The 22,152-nt window shown below is 44.6% G+C and overlaps 1 protein-coding gene across 2 annotated transcripts in view; it reads right to left on the reverse strand.

Moving 5' to 3' along the window:
* SMIM14 (small integral membrane protein 14) overlaps positions 1-22,152 on the reverse strand; it is a 42,913-nt gene that overhangs the window by 15,147 nt on the left and 5,614 nt on the right. Inside the window, exons 2-3 of one of the 2 annotated variants that reach the window (XM_088482991.1) lie at positions 6,592-6,693; positions 5,720-5,768 (exon numbers count right to left, since the gene is read on the reverse strand). In XM_088482991.1, coding sequence (XP_088339117.1) covers positions 5,720-5,768; positions 6,592-6,666 — 124 coding nt within the window. In that variant the 5' untranslated portion in view covers positions 6,667-6,693. Of the gene's footprint in view, positions 1-5,719; positions 5,769-6,591; positions 6,714-22,152 lie in introns of both variants that reach the window. The other variant, XM_088482992.1, reaches the window with a different exon arrangement.

Below are 22,152 nucleotides of genomic sequence, written 5' to 3' on the forward strand. Positions count from 1 at the left end.
CTCGCACCAAAGGGGGCGAGCTGTCGATGGTGATTGACAGCTCGCCCCGTTTGGCAGGCGGGCAGGGGGGGTGGCTGGCCAAACGGAGGAGTTCCCGAAGGAACGCCTGCCGTTTGGGGGAGGCCCCACTGACATCACCAGTGATGTCAGTGGGAGAGCTTCCGGCTCTATTAGAGCCAGAAGCTCTCTGGGGCTTGCGGCCACAAGACCCTATCATAAGGGTCTCGTCGCAAGCTAAGCGAGCGGCCAGGGGGCCGCAAAAAAATAAAAAATAAAAAAACGCCCTGATTCAGAGCGAGCGCTCTTTCAGAGCGTCAGTCTCTGAATCAGGACCTCGGTCCTCAAGGCACCCTAACAGTCCAGGTTTTTAAAAGATATGCATGCTTGAACACAGGTGATATAATTAGATTTAACCATCTGTGCTCAGTCATAGATATCCTTAAAACCTGGACTGTTAGGGTGCATTGTTGTTCATTGACCCACCTAACTTGCTTATAAAATGTAAGCCGACTGGTTATGGGTGGGTTTTCCAACTTGCGGTGGCATAGAACACCATGGGGCCGACTCAGTCTTGCACCCAAGTCAGTCACAATAATGGATCTAAATGAGAGATTCTTGAAAATAGGGAGGCTCATTATGGGAATGGCAAAAAAACGCAGTGAAAAGACGACACGTTCTAACCACATTAATAATTTTGTTGACGGGGCACAAGCCCCTGACTACACACAAATATTACGGGTTTCTCAGGTGTAAACGCATCTTTTGCACAGCCTGCATGGTTTTGCAGTTACATGAACTCCCCATTACTGCCTACAATAGAATGCTCCCGTCCTGCGACAGTGAATTCACACACTATGCAGTACGCCAATTGGCTTAGTCCTCACTCGGCATCAGGATCTCCACAAAAACTTGGTTAGCAGGTGGTTAGGCACTTTCTTTTAGAGGCACTAAACGTTCACTGCACCGGAAAGCACTACAGCCTTGCAGATCTGTTGCTCCTAAATTGTGAACTGCTGAGATCAGAGGTGCAGAATTTGCCCAGAACTGAATGGGTTAAAATCTCGATAAAAAGGACAGCGACAACAACTATACCCTCAGGACAGTAGACATGTTCTATAATCTTTGGGCTGTGTCAGCATAAGCATATGGAGTATCTGTAATGCACAGTCAGCCTTCTCGCAAGTTTTTTGAAGGAGATCCCTCTGACCCAGATTCCTAAAATAAAAGGCTTATTAAGAAAACAAAAAAAAAATAAAAATCAATCAGGCGTGTAAACCAGTATGGCTGGTCTAACCTACATTCTGGGGAAATAGTCACATTCCTGAGCATACCTTTACGTTACATACTGGGGAGTGTCTAATATGACCTCTCCATAGCCGATACAGGTAATATTACTCAAACCGTTCGTACTCGGTCTGTCCCAACAATGTTTCTGAGTTGCAGCACAAAGGCCACTGACGCACTACAAAGATATTTTTAGCGCATAATCCCAGCAGATGTGGGTTAAATATAATGAAGAAACTATATTATACAGGTTTATTTGTAATACGGCACAAATGGTCCACATCACTGTACATAAAGGGCGAGCACAGAATACATTTAACAGTATTAAACAATGCACAGGCAGCAACGACTAATACATAATTCCACAATCCAAAATTATACAATGACCAATCAACAAAAAGTTGACAGAGTATTAACAAAACAGAGAATTGCAGATCCAGCTTCTGACAAGACGTGAGCATCAGTGATAAGTAGCCCCCGCGTGATATAGGCCAGTGCTCAGAAACAGTGAGGCAGAGGTGCAGTGTTAGGAAGGAAAACACAAGGGAACAGGACCCTGCTCGTGACAGCTGCCTTACATCCTAGAGGGAAGGGGCAGACACACATAGGATGGCACTAAGTGGGGAGCAAACTGGTAGCATAGGCAGTTAGGAGGGCTGGTAGGCTAGAATGAACTGGTGAAGCCTTGGGGACTAGTGGCTAATATAATAGGATGTGGGTGGGAGCAGGTCACAAGCATCACGCACAAAATCCTGGAGGCGGGAATGCGAATAGGTAACCAGCATGGTAGGGAGTAGGGATGGTCACCGACCATCGATGATTTGCCATCAATGCAGGAGAATTAATGGTGCTCCATCACTGATGGCACATAGGGGGTCATTCAGACCCGCTCGCGAGCGCAGGACGCTCGCAAGCGGGTCGATGTTCCCCTACTGCGCATCCGCACGACGGAGGGAGCTCTGTCTTGAGCATGCGTGAGACCCGGCGAGCGACGGGCTCTCCATCGCTCCGGGTCTCGCACCAAAGGGGGCGTGCTGTCGATGTTGATTGACAGCACGCCCCCTTTGGTGGGCGTGCCTACCGTCTGAAGCCGGCCCCACTGACATCACTAGTGATGTCAGTGGGAGTGATTTTGGCTCTGATAGAGCCAAAATCACTCCAGGGCTTGCGGCAGCGAGACCCTACCGCAGGGTCTCCGTCGCAAGCCCGATGGTCGCAATGGTCAAGACCATCGCGACCATCATCATGGACGCTCGCATATGCTGTGGGTGGTCACCCACAGCTATGCGAGCGGCCAGGAGGCCGCTCCATTTTCATGGAGGAGGGCCCTGATTCAGAGCGAGCGCTCTGGTCAGAGTGTTCGGCTCTGAATCAGGCCCATAGCCCGGTGATTGTTTTTTATTTTCTCCCCCACTGCGGGAAGCACCAACCTTAGCTGTGCCTTCATATATGATACGCAAAACCCTGCCCTTCCCTGATTGGCCCGCTACTAATGGTGGTCGATGGTGTAAACCATTGTTTGTTTCTTGCCAGCAATGTAGATCCCTGATGAAGGTGGTGGGGGGGGGGGGCGGCGGGGTGTTCAAGGGGTGAGGCTGGAGATGTTGGGGGGACAGGGGTGGCTGAAGAGATTTGTAATAGACTCTGGAGTCAGTGCAGAGATCAAAGCTGAGAGAGGAAAATAATGTGACAGCAGCATGTAATATAGATATAACAACAACAACACTAATAATGTTTGTAACCGTACAAGAATTGTAAAGTCCAAGGGGCTGATATAGAGTTGAATGCAAGTTGGCTGATATTGTTCCTGCATGGTATGCATGGGACTAATAGCATAGAATTGCCTGTGTGCAGAATGAATACACATCTCTGCGGTCAGACAGCCGCTATCCGTACGCATGGCTTATTACCCTGCATCACCATCAGTACACTTACACCAGCCCTATACTCGGTATAAATGATACATCTGAAAAGAGGCATAACTACGCATATACACAACACTGCATAGCTCGTAATTCCGTTACCACTCTATCTCCGAATGCCCCGTTACCACCCAGTTATGCCCCTAACTAGCAAGAGGCGATGTGACGGTTTTGTGTGGGCCCAGCTCCACCTATAGTTGTGTACAGCCAGCTCCTGGCCAGTGTGGAAACACACAAGATATGTCTGCAAATCCGACTTGTGTTCAACTGCTTCAAAATCATTATCCTGCTGCCTTATGCTGCATACCACGGGACGATTTTCCTGAACAATGACGATATCGTTGAACGATATATCGTTCATATCATTAATTTTTAGGCAGTGTGCGATCAACCAACGACCAACGATGCGCGTTCCTGCATGGACGATAAAGATATCTTTCATCGTCCATGCATGCTGGCCAACTTGGACGATATCGTCAATTTTCCCTGTTCAGAGATGTGCCAGGATGACTCACTGAAAGATATCTTTGAACGATATCTATGAGCGATATCTTTCAAGTCGTTAGTGGTACAGATTGTACCGTGTGTATGCACCTTTAGACCTTGTGCTGCCAGGTGGCCAAATACCAATTATAGAGGCTCTCTCATATTGTACATATTCATGCGGTGTCTGTTTCATCAGGGATAACTGGTTTTATATATTTACTGTATGAAAGCAATAGCTTTTTCATTACTCAGACAGAGTTTTCTTTTAGTGTCACAGCTAAGGGATCATCTCTCTCATTTATGGTCACTAACCAGATAGTAATGGGGAGGGGGAATGTTTGAAATTCCATTAATTACTTCCACAAAATGATTTCACTTCTATGTAGCTCTTATTCAAAACCATACATAACCCATGTTTTATTCAGACACTACACAGTGATACCTAATGTGTGTGCTTTTTATTGTTTAAAGTATTTTTGTGGCCATTATAAAAATGTAAATGCAAAACGTGTTTTGCTGGTCAGTGTTTTTTTCTTGGTTTTTTTTTTTTTAGAAGTTTTTGCTACTTAACAAAAAAAAAAAAACATTTGGTTAGTGCAACAACTATTTAAAACATGAGACTGAAACGTTAACCTCTAAAACAGAGGCAAATACTGCATTGGCATTAGTTACTAATACTATATGATCGCAACATCAGCAACCATCAGCTTATAGCGCATGCCACAACGCACACCGTTCACTAATCCCAAATTTCTGACTATTCAGTCTAACTGCTTACTGGGATAGACTTATCTTACCGAAGACAACTACAGTATAGGCTCTGCCAATTTGTGCATTAGACACATAAATGCTCATGGACACTGTCTACTGGTGTGCTACAGGTGAGCTCCTGGGGCGCTACAGGTGAGCTCCTGGGGCGCTACAGGTGAGCCGCACAATAAGTAGAGTTGCAAATCAAAAATATAAAAAAAAAAAAATAGATCCAAAAGGGATGATTTACCATATCTAACCTTCTAAAAAGAACCTGTGGAGGTGTTGTCATTAGCAACTAAATTCTAGCTATCATTTTATAGAATGCACTAAGTGACAGTTTAATTGACTGCTATGAGCAACAAACACCATTCTCTGATTTAGAAGGTTTAATAAATCTCCCCCTAGTGAAAGAGACCTAGCTAGTAGGAATAATTAGGCATGGATACATATATAGGGGGAGACGTATCAAACGTCTAAAGAGGACAGGTGAAGAAGTTTCCCATAGTAACCTATCAAGTTCTACTTATCATTTACCAAGTACATACTATAAAAAGATAACTAGCAGCCGATTGGTTCTTCTCCACTTGCCCTAGAAGGTTTGAAACATCTCCCCCATAATGACCTATTCTTCCTCTACTTATATTGTTGTACATTTATTGGAGAATGTTATTCAGAGTGGACACAATAAAGTACCAGTGTATGTAAAAAAAACAACAGAATAGAGTGTAGTATAATAGTGCAACAAGGCAAAAGTTTGTTTAAAAAAGTAAGGCAAATTAAATGCTAAGATTGTATAGATTTAACTTGACAGCGGTAACAGGATACGTTTAAAATCCCAACAGCGGGGATTCCGGCGGTCACAACGCCAACGCTGGAATCCCGACACTTATCAGAATACCAGCACCAGCAACCAAGCCGCCGGAATCCCAAAGATAAGTAGGTTAAGATTAGGGATTAGGCACTAGCGGGAGGCTTAGGTTTAGGCACTAAGGGGAGGAAATGTTAGGTTTAGGCACTAGAGGAAAAAAGGTTAAGTTTAGGCACCGGGGAGGGACGGTTAGGGGTTCAGTTAGGTATACTTACCTTCAGCCGTCGGGATGCTAACCTAGTCGCGGTGTCGGCATCGGGATTCTGACTGTCGGGATTCCAAACGCCGGCATCTTGTACCCAACCCGTGGTAACGACCTGCTCTTAATGCCTAACATAGGGAAATGTTCACCCAGACACAGTAGAGACAGTCAGAAAGATGGAACACAGCGTAGAGACATACTCACGTTCTTGTAAGCATTCGTTGTCTGTGCAGTAAGACTGGGATTGCCGGAGCTGTACACAGAAATACATTACAGTTACGCTTAATATTACAGCGGCTGTGCTTGTTTTTATATTTATTTCCATTGGTAAAAAAAACCTTATAAAAGACATGTAATGCTAATCAGTGCTGTTATTACCTCTAATAGGGATATTATTACTTTTATCGCTTGCGTGTTACAATTACCTGATGGCAGATACTGTAATAACACACTTTAGAGTTCCTTGAGCAGTATCACCACTCTGGCTTGTAATATCATTTACAATTGCGTGTTCATTATAACATACTAGCTGAAGTACCCGGCGTTGCCGGAATTTAAATCTTCAAGTTATTAAGTTATCAATGAGTTGGATGCAACTGTCAAAATTTACTTTCATGAATATGGATAAGTGGTTGATTATTTCATAAAAAGTTTTGTTGAAAAGAATGTTTAGTGTATTTGAGAATACAACAGAAGTTACAATAACTGAAAATGAGCAAAAAGTTCTTGATGCTATCAATTTATCTATAAAATAGCTGTTCATTCAACATTATGTCATTATTTTCAGCCTATTGTTAAGATATTACTTTAACTGTAATATATTTCACATTATATTCTATTTGTTTTAAGATTATTATGCTAGGTCGTCTAAATCCATCCAGTGGAAGGCCAAGAACAGGCTCCCTGGGTCATTCAGCATAGGCAGGTATAGAGATAGGAAGATAGATCATCTCGCCAATTAATGTTTTCTAAATGTGTTTCCCATGTGGACTAATCTACTATTCTATGTAATACTGTGAAAAAAAAAAAGTAAAAAAAAACAAAAAAACACACATTATTTATTGTATTATTCTCACCAAATTAATCAGTCTCCGCATTGCAAATTCATGGGAGCAGATGCACTCACAGGGGTCAAAATTGCCCTCCGCCATCTTGCCTGTTGGGGAGTCTATAGCCACCTGTGAAACGCAGACAATGACTTACACACATATGCGGAGAACAAGTTTAAAATCAATTTGCTAAAAATAAGAACAATGATATAAAACCACAAAATATCGCAACATGTAAAACACAATATTAATAGGCAAATACTTCAATCCTGTTGTAGTAAATTGTTTTTAAAGAAGTTTGAACATGTTCATTCTGTAATTCTTGATAAAATATTCTTTCCATTTACAACAGATGTGTGGGTTCTTGCATGAAATAAGTTCAGTCCTGAAAAGCTCTTCTATGGGTAAATTTTAAATAACTGGTACCAGAGGGATGATTGGTAATTTAATATTTGTTTACTCGAGACATTTAATCATTTCACCACAAGATGGAGACAGCACCCAGATTACAGGTGAACAGACGGCAGAATAGATTTGCGCCATATCGTAGGAGGAGCTGCCCAGAACCGGATAGATCAGATTATTTTGCGTAGCCTGCGGGCCTGGCTAGCTGCTGTAATGCAACTGCTTCTGTACAATGATTCAAAAACTGGGGTTTTGCCTTGCAGGACAATACTCCCATGAACTACAAAAGGGAGGGAGCATACATTTTTGGAGAGGCCCTCTTATAGTCACACCAAATGCCCTTTGGCCATTTGGTGTGACTTTTTTAGAACCAGATTGTGAGACCACCGTTGAAGAGGTGGTGACAGGACCTAGCCTGCTACTTTTAATAGGATAACTTCTGCCCTATATAGGCACATGGTTTGTACTGAATACATTCCTCAGCACACAAACCAATGTTGAAAGGAAAAAAACCCAAAAAACCCAGTCACCATGCGGCCATGAGACCGGTGCAGGGCGATTTATAATTCTGGAGTGACTTCCTTAAATAATAATATGATAAAAATAGCATTTGTAATACAAGATTTGTCTACGGAGTTAAACATGATACGCTAAACCTTATTGGTTAAATAAATGTTTGAAAACTGCTTAATGTAAATAGTGACAGCATAAGAATGGAAAAAAAGCATAATGTGTGTTCTCTAAATGGTTTGGTCAGATACGTTTTAGAAGAAAATTTGGCGACTCTTATAATTTCGGGACCTCATTGGAACGGACATTTAGTGGGTCGGATTTTTACCCTTCTGCCCCACGGGAGGGTTCTGTCCTAACTGAGCTCGCCTTAGAACACCTGCGTTATGGTTTGACAGGTGTACTGCCCCAGTCATACTGCCCACCTGCCACTGTCCAACCTGACTGACACACACACACACACACACACACTTTACAGTTCTGTGTCCTAAACCCAAATTACTTTGCGATGACTTGTGCCAGGCCTCAATAAAACTATAATGGAATAAAAGAAAAGATATAAAGAGGATTGGATTGGTTGGTTGGCAGCTCGCCGGTGACACCTGACTGAATGCCTAATGACACGTTTGAGAATAATCAAGACCTAGAAATCTAATGGAATTGGTGGACTGTATCTTGGCACTGGTTGGAGGACCCCAGAGATAGGACCTTATCGTAATACTACTGCCGGGAAGGATAAATAGATTCAGAGCCACAATATCATAGGAACCCTTGCATGCAGTGCTGGGAAGTGTGGTGTTTAGTTCCCAGCAGAGGGAAAGATACACTGACTGGTGCATTCCTATCACTCTGCCACAATGGGGGGCATCTGAAGAAATGCAAAGTGACATTTTACCTGGCAGCCTGATACCCAGCAGATAACACAGGTATACACTGTAAGATATCTCACAGAGTATTTGCCCCAATATCTGTGCTCTTCCCCTGGGGAGGAGACATTTCCCTGTTGCTTCCCTGTCAAGGAACAGAGGAAATGTCTGTAGGTCGGCCGTGGCTGGGCATACACTGGACGAACATGCTGGACGACGGCATGCCCGACCAATCGATAGTTTAACATTGGTTGACCACACACACAGTAAAAATATCGGGGGGTTTTGCAGATCCGCTGCTATCGGCTAGATGCCCAGCATTACAATGGACTTCCAACTAATGACATTATGGGAACAGCTCCTAACAGGTGGAGAAATGTCAGATCTCACGGGAAAGCCTGTACAAGAGACTCACGTCTGGAGCAGATTTTGTTCCCTTTTGGTTACATTTGTGTTTATTCTCGCTCTCAGAAACTGGTATATTTTAATAGCTGCAGATTAAAGTTTACATATTGTCTTCCTCGCTTGTGGGGCTACTAAATGGTAACACACTAGACACTAAATAAGATTTAGTCCACCTATATACTTGCAGGTTACATTAGTTTTTTCTGTAGCCGGACCACAATAAACTATATAAAAGCACCCATTAAAGAACCAGAGAAGACAGAGTAAAAGCCACCAGCTAAAGTAAAGGATTTGTGCTCTCATTGCACCAGTCACAGGGACTAGCAGAGGCCTGCAAATGTGCCGTTTATAGCCCCCGATCAATCAGCTACATACATTAACTGCCGCGGTGCATGAAAGCCCCCTGCCCACGGCTATAGTAACAGGATGGCAACATTGGTCACATCTGGAGCCGTAGAAAGCCTGCCGGGCCCCGGTAATATTGGGGGTACATGGTCTAATGTAAATAGACATATCCACGCTTCATTAAAAAAAAAAAAAAAAAAATACTATTTGCTGCGCCCCACAGTGGGGTGCATCGTGTGCCCCTCAGTCAGGGTTAAAGCCAGGGAGAGGGTGCTTGATCAGTGTGATCCCCCCCATCCTCCCTGGTCCCACCACATGTGCTGGGGAGATGCAGGCCTCTGACAGGTAAGAAAGGGGGAGCGGGTGGTGCACTCGGACCCTTGTATCCGTCCTAGGCAATTAGTATTTGCTCACCCCCCCCTCTCGGTGCCCCATGGCGCAGAGAGATCAAAATCCCCCTCTCCCCTGGTGCTCATGGAAGGCCATAGGTCACTGCTTTCTAGTTTCTTCCAATTAGGCACATGAGGGGAGATGTATGAAGCATTGGTGAGAGATCAAGAGGAGAAGTTGCCCAAAGCAACCAATCAGCTTCTACCTGTCATTTCAACTACTTTGCTAGATTAAAAGCAGAAGCTGATTGGTTGTTTTGGGCAACTTCTCCAGTTTCTCTCTCTCCAGGGCTTGATAGATCTCATCCCATGGTGTGAGGTGGCAGCAGGCGTTCCGGCACACACCTGTGTGTCCTGACCAAGTTATCTTCTAGTAATCATCACCTCTGCCTAATTTACAGCTCACAATCTTGCAGCCTGCCCCTGTCCATTGTAATTTTATCCACTGTGACCCTGTGATGCTGGCCTGTTCTCTGACCCTCCTCTTCTTAGTTAGTGAGCCTAGGCTACAAGTCTGTGGCTTCGTTGCAGCGGAGCTCATCACTCCCAAGCAGGAGCACCATGGAAAATAATCCACACCCCAGGCAAAATCATAGTGGCACACAGAGTATCACATGCAATAAAACAGGTACAGGATCAACAACGGATTAGCCATGGTTCTCTGGGCCCGGTTCCGATCTGGCCGCAAAGTCGATGTTTTACTCAGATTGAGCGATTGCCTGCCATTGTGCATACGTATAAGCCACACTGGGCACGGGCAGCAATTGAGTCATAAAGAGGATTGACAGGTAGTCAGCGTTTGGGTAAGGTAACGGGGGTGGCTACAGAAACCCAGGCGTGTCGGTTCTGTTTAAACACTTTTTCTGGGAGTGCGTATATTAGCCACTGCGATCCTGCTCGCCCTCTGCATGTCAGGAGAGCCGCCCTGTTTGAGATAGGTCAGATATACTCAGAAGGTCAATGGGCACCCGTTCCGCATCGATGTTTCCGTTATTGCACATCGCCGGACATGTACCTGAATGTCTGACCTGAGGCAGCTGGAATGATTCTAGTGGTGAGACTGCCGATAACCCATATCACTGAAAACAAGAGAGTATCTCCGGCACCGAGAAAAGTACTTTATAGATTGAAAAATTTAATTGTGACCCGCTATGCAATACTAATCCTTTACTCTCCATATATGGGAGCCTGGCAATATAGGAATGTAAAGGCAGTGTCCGCACTTATGATATAAGTGGTCAAACACCCTCTTACCCAAACAAAAAATATGGGCTGCAATTGGCAAATAAGGTAAGACGCAACACAAAATGAATGATTAATAATCAAATAATTTATTAAAGATTTATTAATGGCATATTCATAATACACTATTGTCAAAGATAAACAAAACTTAAAATAACAAATCTCTTTCACTACTGTAGGCCACAATGGTTAGAGGAATAATTAAAAATACAAAACTGTTTAAAACACAGTATCACGTTACAAATCAGGCATAACAGAGAAATTAAATTCTCACTTAAAACTGCAACGCGTTTCACAGCACCTGGGCTCTTCCTCAGGCAGTGCTGTACCAATCTTAGGGTTCAGTTGGGAAACCCACTAGTTCTGCTTTTATCGACTAGCTATGTTCACTGATCCCATGTGCTACAGACAATGCTATAAGCTAATTATATACCAAATATGTATAAAGCTCATCAACTGACTCAAACTTAGTTGGTGAAAAATCACCTCTTGGATGGCCCTTCACTTCCCACAAATGAATTAAGAACTATTAAAAATGGGGCCTTTGAGCTGCTCGTATCTTAAGATACAGATGACTTTAAATGTAGCGTAGAGATACATCTGATGCACAAATGTTACCATCATCATCACCAGGCCTCCTACACATATGCACAAGTCTACATTGGACACATCGCCAAGGGGCATTGTTACTTAAGCCGCGTACACACTAGGCAATATTTTACACGGCTGAACGATATCGTTCTTGATATCGTCCAGTGTATGTGCTCAATGTCGTTCACGACATTTAGCACACCCCTGCCAGGACACCCTAAACGATGTCGCTCATGGAGCGAATCGTCTAGTGTGTACGCCCCTTTACTGAGTGAACTAAATGGTGGCCTGTAACATAAGACAGAGGTTACAGGTGAAATGCATTTTGCTCAGTTGGCTATTGGCACTATATTACATGCCCAACGATTGGTTACATGGATTGTTCTCAGGTGAATTGCAAGCTAGATGCAGATTCTAGTTACACAGGATAAACGGACTAAAGATAAAACAATGTACCACGCAGCATCGGATAATCTGCAAGGACATCAGCCGGCTAAGGGACTATGGGGTCACACAAGCCGGCCGCCGCAGATGAAAGAGGCTAGGAAATCTCCGTCAGCGGAAGGATATCCTGGCCTCTTCCCTCCCCCCAACTGCAGCGACGTGCCTCCATTTTGGGAAACAGAGGCCGTTGCCACCCCCTCCCGCCCACAAACAGCAGCAGACTGACAATCTGCTGCCGCTCTGCATACTAACACACATGACCCGTACTGCACAATGCAATACAGGTCAGGACTCTGCGTGCACTGCTGAATCAGGTCTCATGTGCTCCTATAACAGACAGTAACATCTCCATGTACATTACCCAGAGCTATGACATATGTACAAACATGGTGCCTCAAGGTACAGAACACACACACGTAACCTGACATGTTTGTAGTACATAATTACACGCCTAGGATTCCTTCTAGTCACTAAATGCAATTAAACATTTACATCTGTCTGTGTGTCATTGTCTCCACGTTCTATACTTGGCGGGGACACAGACCATACACCATCGCTGCCACATGGCAGTCCCTCAGTTGTCGGCAGGGGCGTTTTAAGAGAGAAGGGGGCCCGTGTGCAGTCTCCGTTTGGGCTCCCTCCTCTCTGTCAACATGCACACGTGTCTCCGGGAAAATGGCACCCGCGTTTTTTTCCTGAAGCTGCTTGTGAGTCCTATTCACATCGCTGTGTGGATAAGACACGTTTGAAGGGAAAAAGTCGCACGAAAATACGCTCGGCGCTACCAACTCACATGGCGCTCACTTGTTATGTGTAACAGGACTTGTAGCCTACGGAGGATAGATGTATGTGGACACATCTGTACTTCTTCCCTGGTTTGCCACTATCCATACGTTAGGTTGCATAACTTACGTCATTAGCAGTGTACACAGACCGTTCAATCCCTATCCCAGTGCAAACTAAATGTGCCTGAAAGCAGACGTATTTACAATGTAATGCTGCCCATCCAGTAAGAGACACCTAAATGACTGCACGTTTACGACATTGTCTGTGATGAGCCTGCACTGAGCGAGCAGTCACTCAGTGTAGGCACAATCAGTCATCTGCTAACATGCTGAACCTGACGTTATCGTCGGGTTGTACAACACGTTTGCCCGATGATAGATGTCTAAACGACCAGCGGGAGCGCGCATCACTGGACGTTTTAGACATTTTTCTAAACGTTTTGCAAAAGATTTGCGAATGATTAATGAACGATTTAGTTATCGGTCAATTTAATGGGCTAGTGGATGGGCACCTTAAAAATGCCCCATTATGCTTACGCTGCAACAAGTGGAGATACACCTGAGATGCATTCATTACTGCATTGGCCGTTATGGCGTGCGTTTGGTTCCAGAGCATGCGCAGTCTTAAAATGTGCCCAATTCTGCATCAGCCCATTACAGGTCCATTGATTAATATTTGCGGCAGAGGGGAAACCACAAATATCCCCCCAAATGTATGAGGGAGGGAATGCAGCAGATATCTCCATCTCTGACAGCAGCCGCGGCCCCCATAGGTCTTTATGGCATTAGGCGATGCACGTGCGTGACCAGCAGACCGCGCATGCACAGGACCCAGAACGAGAAGTGAAACGATCACACATTGCAGGAAGGGCTCGGAAATGTGACGAATGGTACATTTGGGTGATGTCAAATTTCTTATTGGTGCAATAAGCTGATAATTAGTAAATATGCCCTTAGTTTGGGTTGGGTATGATATCCTGGCTGTCGGGATCCCCCTGGTCATAATACAGTCAGTGGCATCCCGACAGCCTGAATGTCGACACCTATAGGAAGCTATGGTAACTACTTTTCTTACCCCTACCCTAACCCACCCTACCCAGTGACTAACCCTAACCTCCCCCCTTTAGTGCCTAAACCTAACCTCCTCGCACCCTAAACCTAACACCCCCTCCCCGGTGCCTAAACCTAACCTCTGCCTCCCCACACCCTAATCCTAACTCTCGCTCCCCGGTGCCTAAGCCTAACCCTCCCCCTAATGCCTAAACCCTAACCCCGCTAGCTAACGCTAACCTCCCCCCAACACTTACCTTCGGGATGCTGATGGTCGGGATACTGGTGCCGGGATCCCTACCTATCGGGATTTCGGCGCCGGTATTAAGACCTTCGGCATCCCCTTAGTTTTTAATCAGGATACAAAAGGATTTTGTATACTACTGTATAGCAAAGGACTGCCATTAGCTTCTCACAAAGAAAACTATACAGCCGTGACCAAAAGTTTTGAGAATGACACAAGTATTGGTTTTCACAAAGTTTGCTGCTTCAGTGTTTTTAGACCTTTTTGTCACATGTTACTATGATATACTGAAGTAACATTACAAGCATTTCATAAGTCTCAAAGGCTTTTATTGACAATTACATTACACTACACTACTTGTGTCATTCTACAAACTTTTGGCCACGGCTGTACAGTGCTAACTGCTCACCTATGAGCGCCCTCTAGTGGCACATACAACAACTTGCGCAATGCCCTTAAGTTGCTGTTGATGGGCCGCTACAGTAATGAAAGGCAGTTTTAAAGGGCATAGTTATATTATTGTGGGTGTATTTGCCATGGATATTTGCTGTATACATCCAGGGGTCACCTCTGACAAAGCAGTGTACCTATACAGTAACACCTGTAAAACTATATATCATTCACGTACGTTCATGTTAATATCTTAGCAGCTGTCTGTGGCGATTCTAATCACTTTGTAGTTAGTGGCTGTGCTCCTTATAAATCTATGTGAGGCCTTTAAAGCACTGTCATGTAGACTATTTACTTATGAGAATCTTGAAAGCCGGAACGGATTCCTCCTATGAGAGACGGATACGTGGAGGAGCAGTTTGCTGTATTAAAACAAATAATACATGGGCCAAGAAACGAGGTGGAAGTTACATGACACACTCCTTGCAGGTAGGAGAAGCACACCTTACAGCTGACTTTTCTAGTACATTGAGACAACTTAACCCAATACATTGTGTTCTATCTCACTTCTCACAGCAGTGTGATGGAGTAATTACTCCCCTCCATCACGGACAGTAAACAGATTCCACGCTCTCGCTAACATGCAAATCTGGTCACTCAACAAAGAGCGCCCACTTTCCGATTGGCTGATGACCAAACAGGCACACTGACCAAACAGATTCTCTATTGTGACCAATCAAACCCAACGCATTCAGATTTTAAACAGGACTAGGATTTTGGGACATACACAATTTAATTTCCATCTAGACGTCTGTGGTGTAGCCAGAATGAGGGAATATGGAGAATAGAACAATGTCCCCCACCTCTAAATATTCATCTCTAGTATATTTAATTTTGACAAATACAAAATAGTGTAAATTTCTTTATTTTAATGCACTTTAGAGAAGTACACCTACCACACACTGTTCTAAGAAGACGACAGCAGAGTGTTATACGCGGCCAGCTGTGAGGATATGAGAGTAAATGAAAGGTCACTTTCAGCATTATTATTTACCAGTCTGTCACTAAACCGTAAAGGACATTTGCATATAAGACATCTGTGGTAAGATTCACTAAGTTTCAGCTGCCATATTCTGTCTGCCGTGTACAAAGCATTACTGGAAACGGTTACACAAGAACAAATTATCCAGAGCAGCCAATGTCACCGTCACTTATCAAACACAAACGTTACTTGTACAGCTGACATTCTTAGGTTAGTGTCACCCTGGTGATTTCTTTGTAACTATTGTTTCCCTCAGTTTATTATCGTGAACGATTTTTCGCTGATAACACTCTCTTCAAATATTTTAAAAAAATAAATAAATGATGGAGTGCCACTGAGGCCTGAGAGCATCCAATGGGAAAATCGGGGCACACAGCCACTCCGAGCTGGTGAATGGCCACACGAGTGCCCATGCAGCACAAGAGGGCAGATTGAGGTAAATGGTGAAGGACAGACATGGTGGCCAACAGCTGCCAGCCTCCACATACCAACAGAACCTGGTTCATCTTTCACGTCTCCACCTTCCAAAGTCTCTTGTCATCGCAAACGCATGACAGCTCTATTAGCCTAAATACACCATCACCGATGGCAGCTGTAATACTGGGGGCTGATAATGCTTCTGCCTTACAGTAGCCACACACTCCCCACCAACAACAATTATTAGTCTGCTATCTCAAGTGTTCCTCGCACATCGCTTAGGGCTCGATACAGCAGTGGACGCTAAAAGATCGCAGTTGCGATTTTGCACGGAACGCAGCTGAGAAAATAAGTATATACCTGCCGAAGCACAGCTGGCATAAAGATGCCCACTGCTGCCTAATCATATACGTCCAATGTCGCACTCATGCGTAAACATCGCTACCATCGACGCACATTAAGCAGTCATGCAGCATGGGTGTCAGGTCTGACCAGTCGCAAACACTGCAGCTCTCCTTGCACGCAGAGAGCTCTCATGCTGCAATTGCAATCGCAGTGGCTAATTTATGCACACCCATGAAACGGTGCCTGACAGGTCAGACACGCCTGCGTTTACCCAGCCATCCCCCAGTAACCTACCCCAAACGCTGACAACATGACTCACTTTGTGAATGGGTCCTCTGTTTGTACTTAATCGCAACATGTATGCAGTGAGAATTACACGTATGCGCAATGGCAAAAAAAAAATTGCTGTGTGTAAAAATCTGCATTCCATGCGCTGCTGAATCAGGCCATTAGAATGCAAGCTCACTTGGTCAGGGCCACCTTTATCACATACTTGCCCACTGTCCTAGAATTTCAGGGAGACTGCAGAATTTGTAGCAGGTGAGGGTGGGGTGGAGATTATGATTACACGATTCACTACGACTTGTATAATAGCAGCCGGATCCCAGCAGCGCAATTGCGGGAAGAACGGTAAAATGTTGCGGGGGACAGGGCTGTGATGATGCAATTCACAGTTCCCTGACCATCAGAACCTCCGTCTCCATGGACCTCCTGTAGCCCAGCCCTTCAAAGTTGCCATATAAGCTTTACCTTCGATTTTCATGTTGTTATTGATTTAGATAATGACTCTCTTAATATACAACGCTATGTAATGTTATCGCTTTATAAATAAGGGATAATTAGTTTCTTTATGTTGTTTACCGTGCATATTTCCATAATTACTTGAAAAGCTCCAACTTATCAACTTGAACAGCAAGAGACAATCAAATATATTTAAATCTATCAAGTAATGATTTTATGTATCCATATAGCGGTCTTTTCATACATTTCAAAGAACCAGGGGACGGGTTCATGTCGACCAGCTCATACACCAAGACCAGAGTGTCATACAAGAGGCATTAAAGGGGGTTATAGAGGGACAAGCCCAACATTTCAAAAAATAAACAAAAGATTAAGGAACGAACTAAAGAATGAAAGAACAGATGGTGACAGGACTCTACAGATGGGTTGCTTTTACTTGCTGCTAATGATAGGAGGCCTCACATATATTTACAGTTTTCTACATGAAAACTAAAGCAGTTTGGTTTGCCGGAGTTCAGCACTCAGAGGTATTCACAGGTCTTCAGAAGGTTAAATTACATATGATTGGACATACGCAGAAACAAACAAAATATTAAAATTGGCCTGTTTGGACAGGTGGCACCGAGCCTGGCACCTGGTAATCTCTTGGATCCAACAGCCACCACTGCAGAGGTCGCTCTCCAGTCATCTCTTTAATGGCTGGCCTTCCTCCTCTTGGCAGGCCACACAGTATACGAATGGGCGTCCAGCTCTGCTGACAACCTGCGCCAGATTATAAGTCTCACTACCTGTCCTCCCATAATCCCGGTTTCTCGTATCCCGTTCTTTGTATCCTGCCTGACTCCAGTGTATCTGACCCAGCTTATTCCCGAAGTGCCTATCGTCTGCTAATGTACTTCTGATCTCTGCTCCATTTGGTTCTGACCCTTTCCCTATACAAAGTCCATCTATGCACAAGACCCTGCTTGACAAACATTCTTTGCAGCAGCATACCACATCTGGAGGCACAGCAAAGAGGCATGACCTCAGTGCCTCCCAGCAGAGCATCCAAAAGCCCCTTGCTGTGGTCACTGATGAAGACCTGGTGCTTCTTAGGATCCGCGCCTTTGCTACTGTCAATCCAGATTGGAGCAATTGCATCCATGAAACCTGTTTGAAATTGAAGTCACATTGCCGCACTAACTCCCATGATGCTCGGTTGTTGGCCATTTAATTGGAGATGCAGCCCTGGCGAAGGGTATGCAATCGGGTAGCCGACTGCCTAAATACCGGCAGCCGGCTTCCCGACTGTCATATCCCGGCAAGGGTGAAGTGCCGGGCGTCTAGATGTAGATGTAGGTTTAGGGCTCCCGGGGGGGACTTAGGGTTAGGCACCCCCCTGGGAGGGTTAGGGTTAGGCTAGGGGGAGGGAGGGTTAGGGTTAGGCACCTCGGGGGGGGGAACTTAGGGTTAGGCACCCCCTTGGGGGACTTACGTTGAGGCAGCGGGGAAGGGGGTGGTTAGGGTTAGGCACTTAGAGGGGGATTAGGGTTAGGCACTTGGGGGAGGGAGGTTAGGGTTAGGCACCCCTAAGGAGGGTTAGGTTAGACAATACTTACCTATCCACGATCGGGATTTCCAGCGCTGTCGGGCTTCCGCTGCCGGGATCTCTGCTGATGTCGGGCTGCCGCTGCCGGGAATCATACCAATTCCCTGGCGAAGTACAAGTGAGAGGTCACTCCTGCCAGTATCCCATAGCACGCCCAGGCACTGAGAATAACAGATAACCACATCCATATTCTGGAGGCTGTGCTGCTCAGGCTTCGTCTGGCAGCAGAAGAAGTGCTGAGGTTTCACAAAGTTTATACTGTAACATCGTGGCAGGAAAACCAGTGCAGCTCCATCGCGTTATCAAACGGGTTTCCACCCTTTACGTCACTTTATTCTAGTGATATATTCATGCCCGCCAGCAACATCTGCTAGGATTAAATGGCTTTATCTAGTGTAACTTTGTGGTCTTGTCTCAAGCATTTATATAATAAAAGCAGTTTGCTTACTTTAGGATACAACAGCAAGCGCTCTATAAACACAGAGCAACAAAAGATAATGGGTTACATAAATATATCCCTGAATGGCACAGTAGGATGTTAAAAAGAAAACTATGTATTTTGTCACAGCTGCTGGAGGGTACAGATAAACCAATATATTAGTATTAAGTAATCCAAGAGTTTACTTAAATGTTTTTGCGATTAAACAGCGGTTTTTGCGCCAACCAAAATGGGATTTTAAGGCTGAGGCACAAATTGGAATTTAATTTGCATCCAACCAAATTCTGTTGTCCAAACAGCATAGGGCTATAGGGCAGAGTTTTAGGGGAAAAAAACCACAACAATAGAAAGAAAACCGAAAACAAACAACACAATTATACTTAATGATCCACTAACAGTTTTATACAAAGTGATGTCAGGGATGGTTTTTAGCGCCACAATTTTGCATTGACTTAAAAATTCGCAGGTTTATGCACGTGAACGCGTATCAACCCGGGATTTTTGTCAGTATAAACGGATCAACCCGGGTCCAGTTACCCTGCAGTGTAACCGGCGCGACCCAGGTCATGATGACCTGGGTTGTGCCGCATGCTAGCTGATTGGCCGGCATCAGCGGCGCTTGGAGACGAGACCTCCAAGCGTTCACTGCAACGCCAGAAAACCAGTGTGAACGGTGCCGACCTGGGCATAACCCAGGTTGGCACCGCCTTGAGGAAGGGGTCTGTCCCGGATCTGATCCGAATTGGAAAAGTGTTCCAAACCCCAGGTCAGACCCGGTACTTTTGGTATAAAAGGGGTATTAGTGGCTGCTATAGTCCAAACTGCCTAGTACTATAATAATCCTGCGGAGGACATAATGTGAGGGAGGTTGGGAAAGGAGGGGGGGGGAGGATAGAGTGTGTAATAAATGTATATTGCTTTTGAGAGCACGTGACACATTCCAGAATAGAATAGACTAAAGCCGCTGCCGGCTCACCGTTACAATTGAAAACTTCCCTCCAGCAACAATCACCGTCCTGGCTGGCGACTACTGGTTGGTGTTACCTGCTGCTGTGGAGATCCCTAAACGTTTACACATATTTCTGAGGTAATTTATTTCTTTTTTAATAACATTTAGTGATTCTAGCCACAGGCGCAATGACAATAGGCTTGTGCCTTTCACAAAGGGTGACCCAGGTTGAAGTACAAAATGCACTCGATTTCACATAGTAATTAATTATCCCTCTTATAGGGGCCTATTTATCAAGCTTTTTTCCCCCCATAAAGCGCAGTTTCTGCAAACTTGTGGCTATGTACTAAGGGCCTAATTCAGCAAGGATTGCACAGCTGCGTTCGCACGCAGCCGGTGATGTTTGCAATCTGCGCATGCATTGCAGTGCGCAAAACCGGCTGCTGCGATCGGGTAGCGACCACAGTGAGCACGTAGAGTCCTCACACAGTGATTGACAGGAAGTGGCCGTTTGGAGGCGGTGACGGGGAGTGGTCAGAGAGATGCAGATGTGCCTGTGCGTATTTGCATATAAACGCCATTACAGGGGCGTGCATAATTAAGCCACTGCGATTGTATACGCTGGCAGAGGTCTAGATGGTGACAGGAAGTTTAGCAGTTCGTGCGGTAGGGTCAGTTCAACCACAACTGTGCGAATGGTTCCGATGTTACCAATGTTTTCGCTGACTTGCGGATGTATGTCATGGGAAGTGGGCGGCTTTATACAGTGATGGGCGTCTTGGTATAGTGCTGCAGTTGCAGTGCTATTGCATCCATTAGAATATTTTCGCAGTTAGCGGGTGAGTGCAAACGCAGCCGTGCGATCCTTGCCGAATCAGGCCCTAATAGCGTAATGCAGGAGAGTTCACAGACATTTCAGGCAGAGTGTAAATTAGCACTGCAGACCACAATGGCACCACTCAATGGCAACCATGATCTCGCCCCTATGTACCAAACTCCGAAAAGCAAAGTTTTTCCTCGTTTGGCCCAGTTTTAAACCTATACAGGCTTTACTCGCAGAAGGGAGCTCTTCCAACCTCTCTCCCGCAACATCCGGCCGGCAGCGGAACTGACGCAGTGCGCATGTGCAGTGTCGGATTTCCCAGGAGGAGTATTTAAAAAAATGAGAAAGACACTTACTTGTTGGTTATATAACTTGCAGGGAGAGCAGTTATCACAACCGCTGTCCCTGCTAGTTTCACTTAATACATATTACATAGTGCGGATATTTTATTAAACACTCAAATATCCACCATGAAACGGATACATAATAATAGCGGCAGTTAGATTATTAATACATAGGTTCCATAGTCTCCGTTTCTGCACGGTTTCCTGTTAAAATAACACCATGAAGTGAACGCAAATCACTAGAGCACTGTAACTAGGAACAGAAAACCAAGTACAATCCTCAATAGGAGCCTTATTTCAGAAATCCAGAACAAACAGGAAACATAGGAACTGTGACTAGCAAACAGAAATCATGGGCAAAATAAAAATACTAATTTCTAAAGGATAAATATATATATATATATATATTTTTTTTTTTTTTTTTTACAGTAAATTTTTCATCTCAAAATATATATATTTTTTGTTAAGATTTTATGGCATTTCTAGATTAACATCAACTACTTTTGATCCTAAACTCAGTCTAACAAGTAAAGCTGAATTCTGAGTGTGCAGAATAACAGTTACATCAGGTTAAAAACAAAACTACAGAACAATAAACAGGGCCGTAGCTATGGTAGTGCGGCCGGTGCCATCGCACAGGGCACCACAGGGCAGGGGGCGCTGTTTGGGCCTGTCAAATTTCTGTTTATTATCATTCTTGCTTGTAGCTTCCTCTTATTACATCCCCAGCATCTCCTGGCCTCCCCTATCTCTTCCCTGGCCCTTCCCCATGAAGCCATGGCCCTTTTTTGGGTGCATTATGTCCCTTTGAAAAATGAGGGGGGCACCAATGCTCTTTCTGGCACAGGGCACCAAAAAGTCTAGTTACGGCTCTGACAATAAAAGCCCCTTAACGTGAGATGACAAAAGCTGGAAAAGTTGTATACATTAAATTATTTTATAACCTCTGTATAGCATACTTTCTGGTTAAATACAAGGAGCTCAAAACAGGAACATGAGGGGGGTGGGTGGGAGTGGGGGTTGAATATGCTCAAGGTATCAATTTATATGAACTTCATTTAAATACATTTTTAAGATGGCTAAACAGCCTATAGAAGTACTTAGGCCGGCTGCACACTTTCACGATATTGGCCCGTTTTTGCCAAATCGGAACAACAAATCGGGCATATCATGCAGTGTGTATGCCAGATTTGCGCACTCCCGCGGTCAAATGCGATATCGTGTGATTGGCCAT

The sequence above is a fragment of the Taudactylus pleione genome, unplaced genomic scaffold (assembly GCF_031769625.1).
Source record: "Taudactylus pleione unplaced genomic scaffold, aTauple2 ptg000302l, whole genome shotgun sequence".
NCBI classification, from domain to species: Eukaryota; Metazoa; Chordata; class Amphibia; order Anura; family Myobatrachidae; genus Taudactylus; species Taudactylus pleione.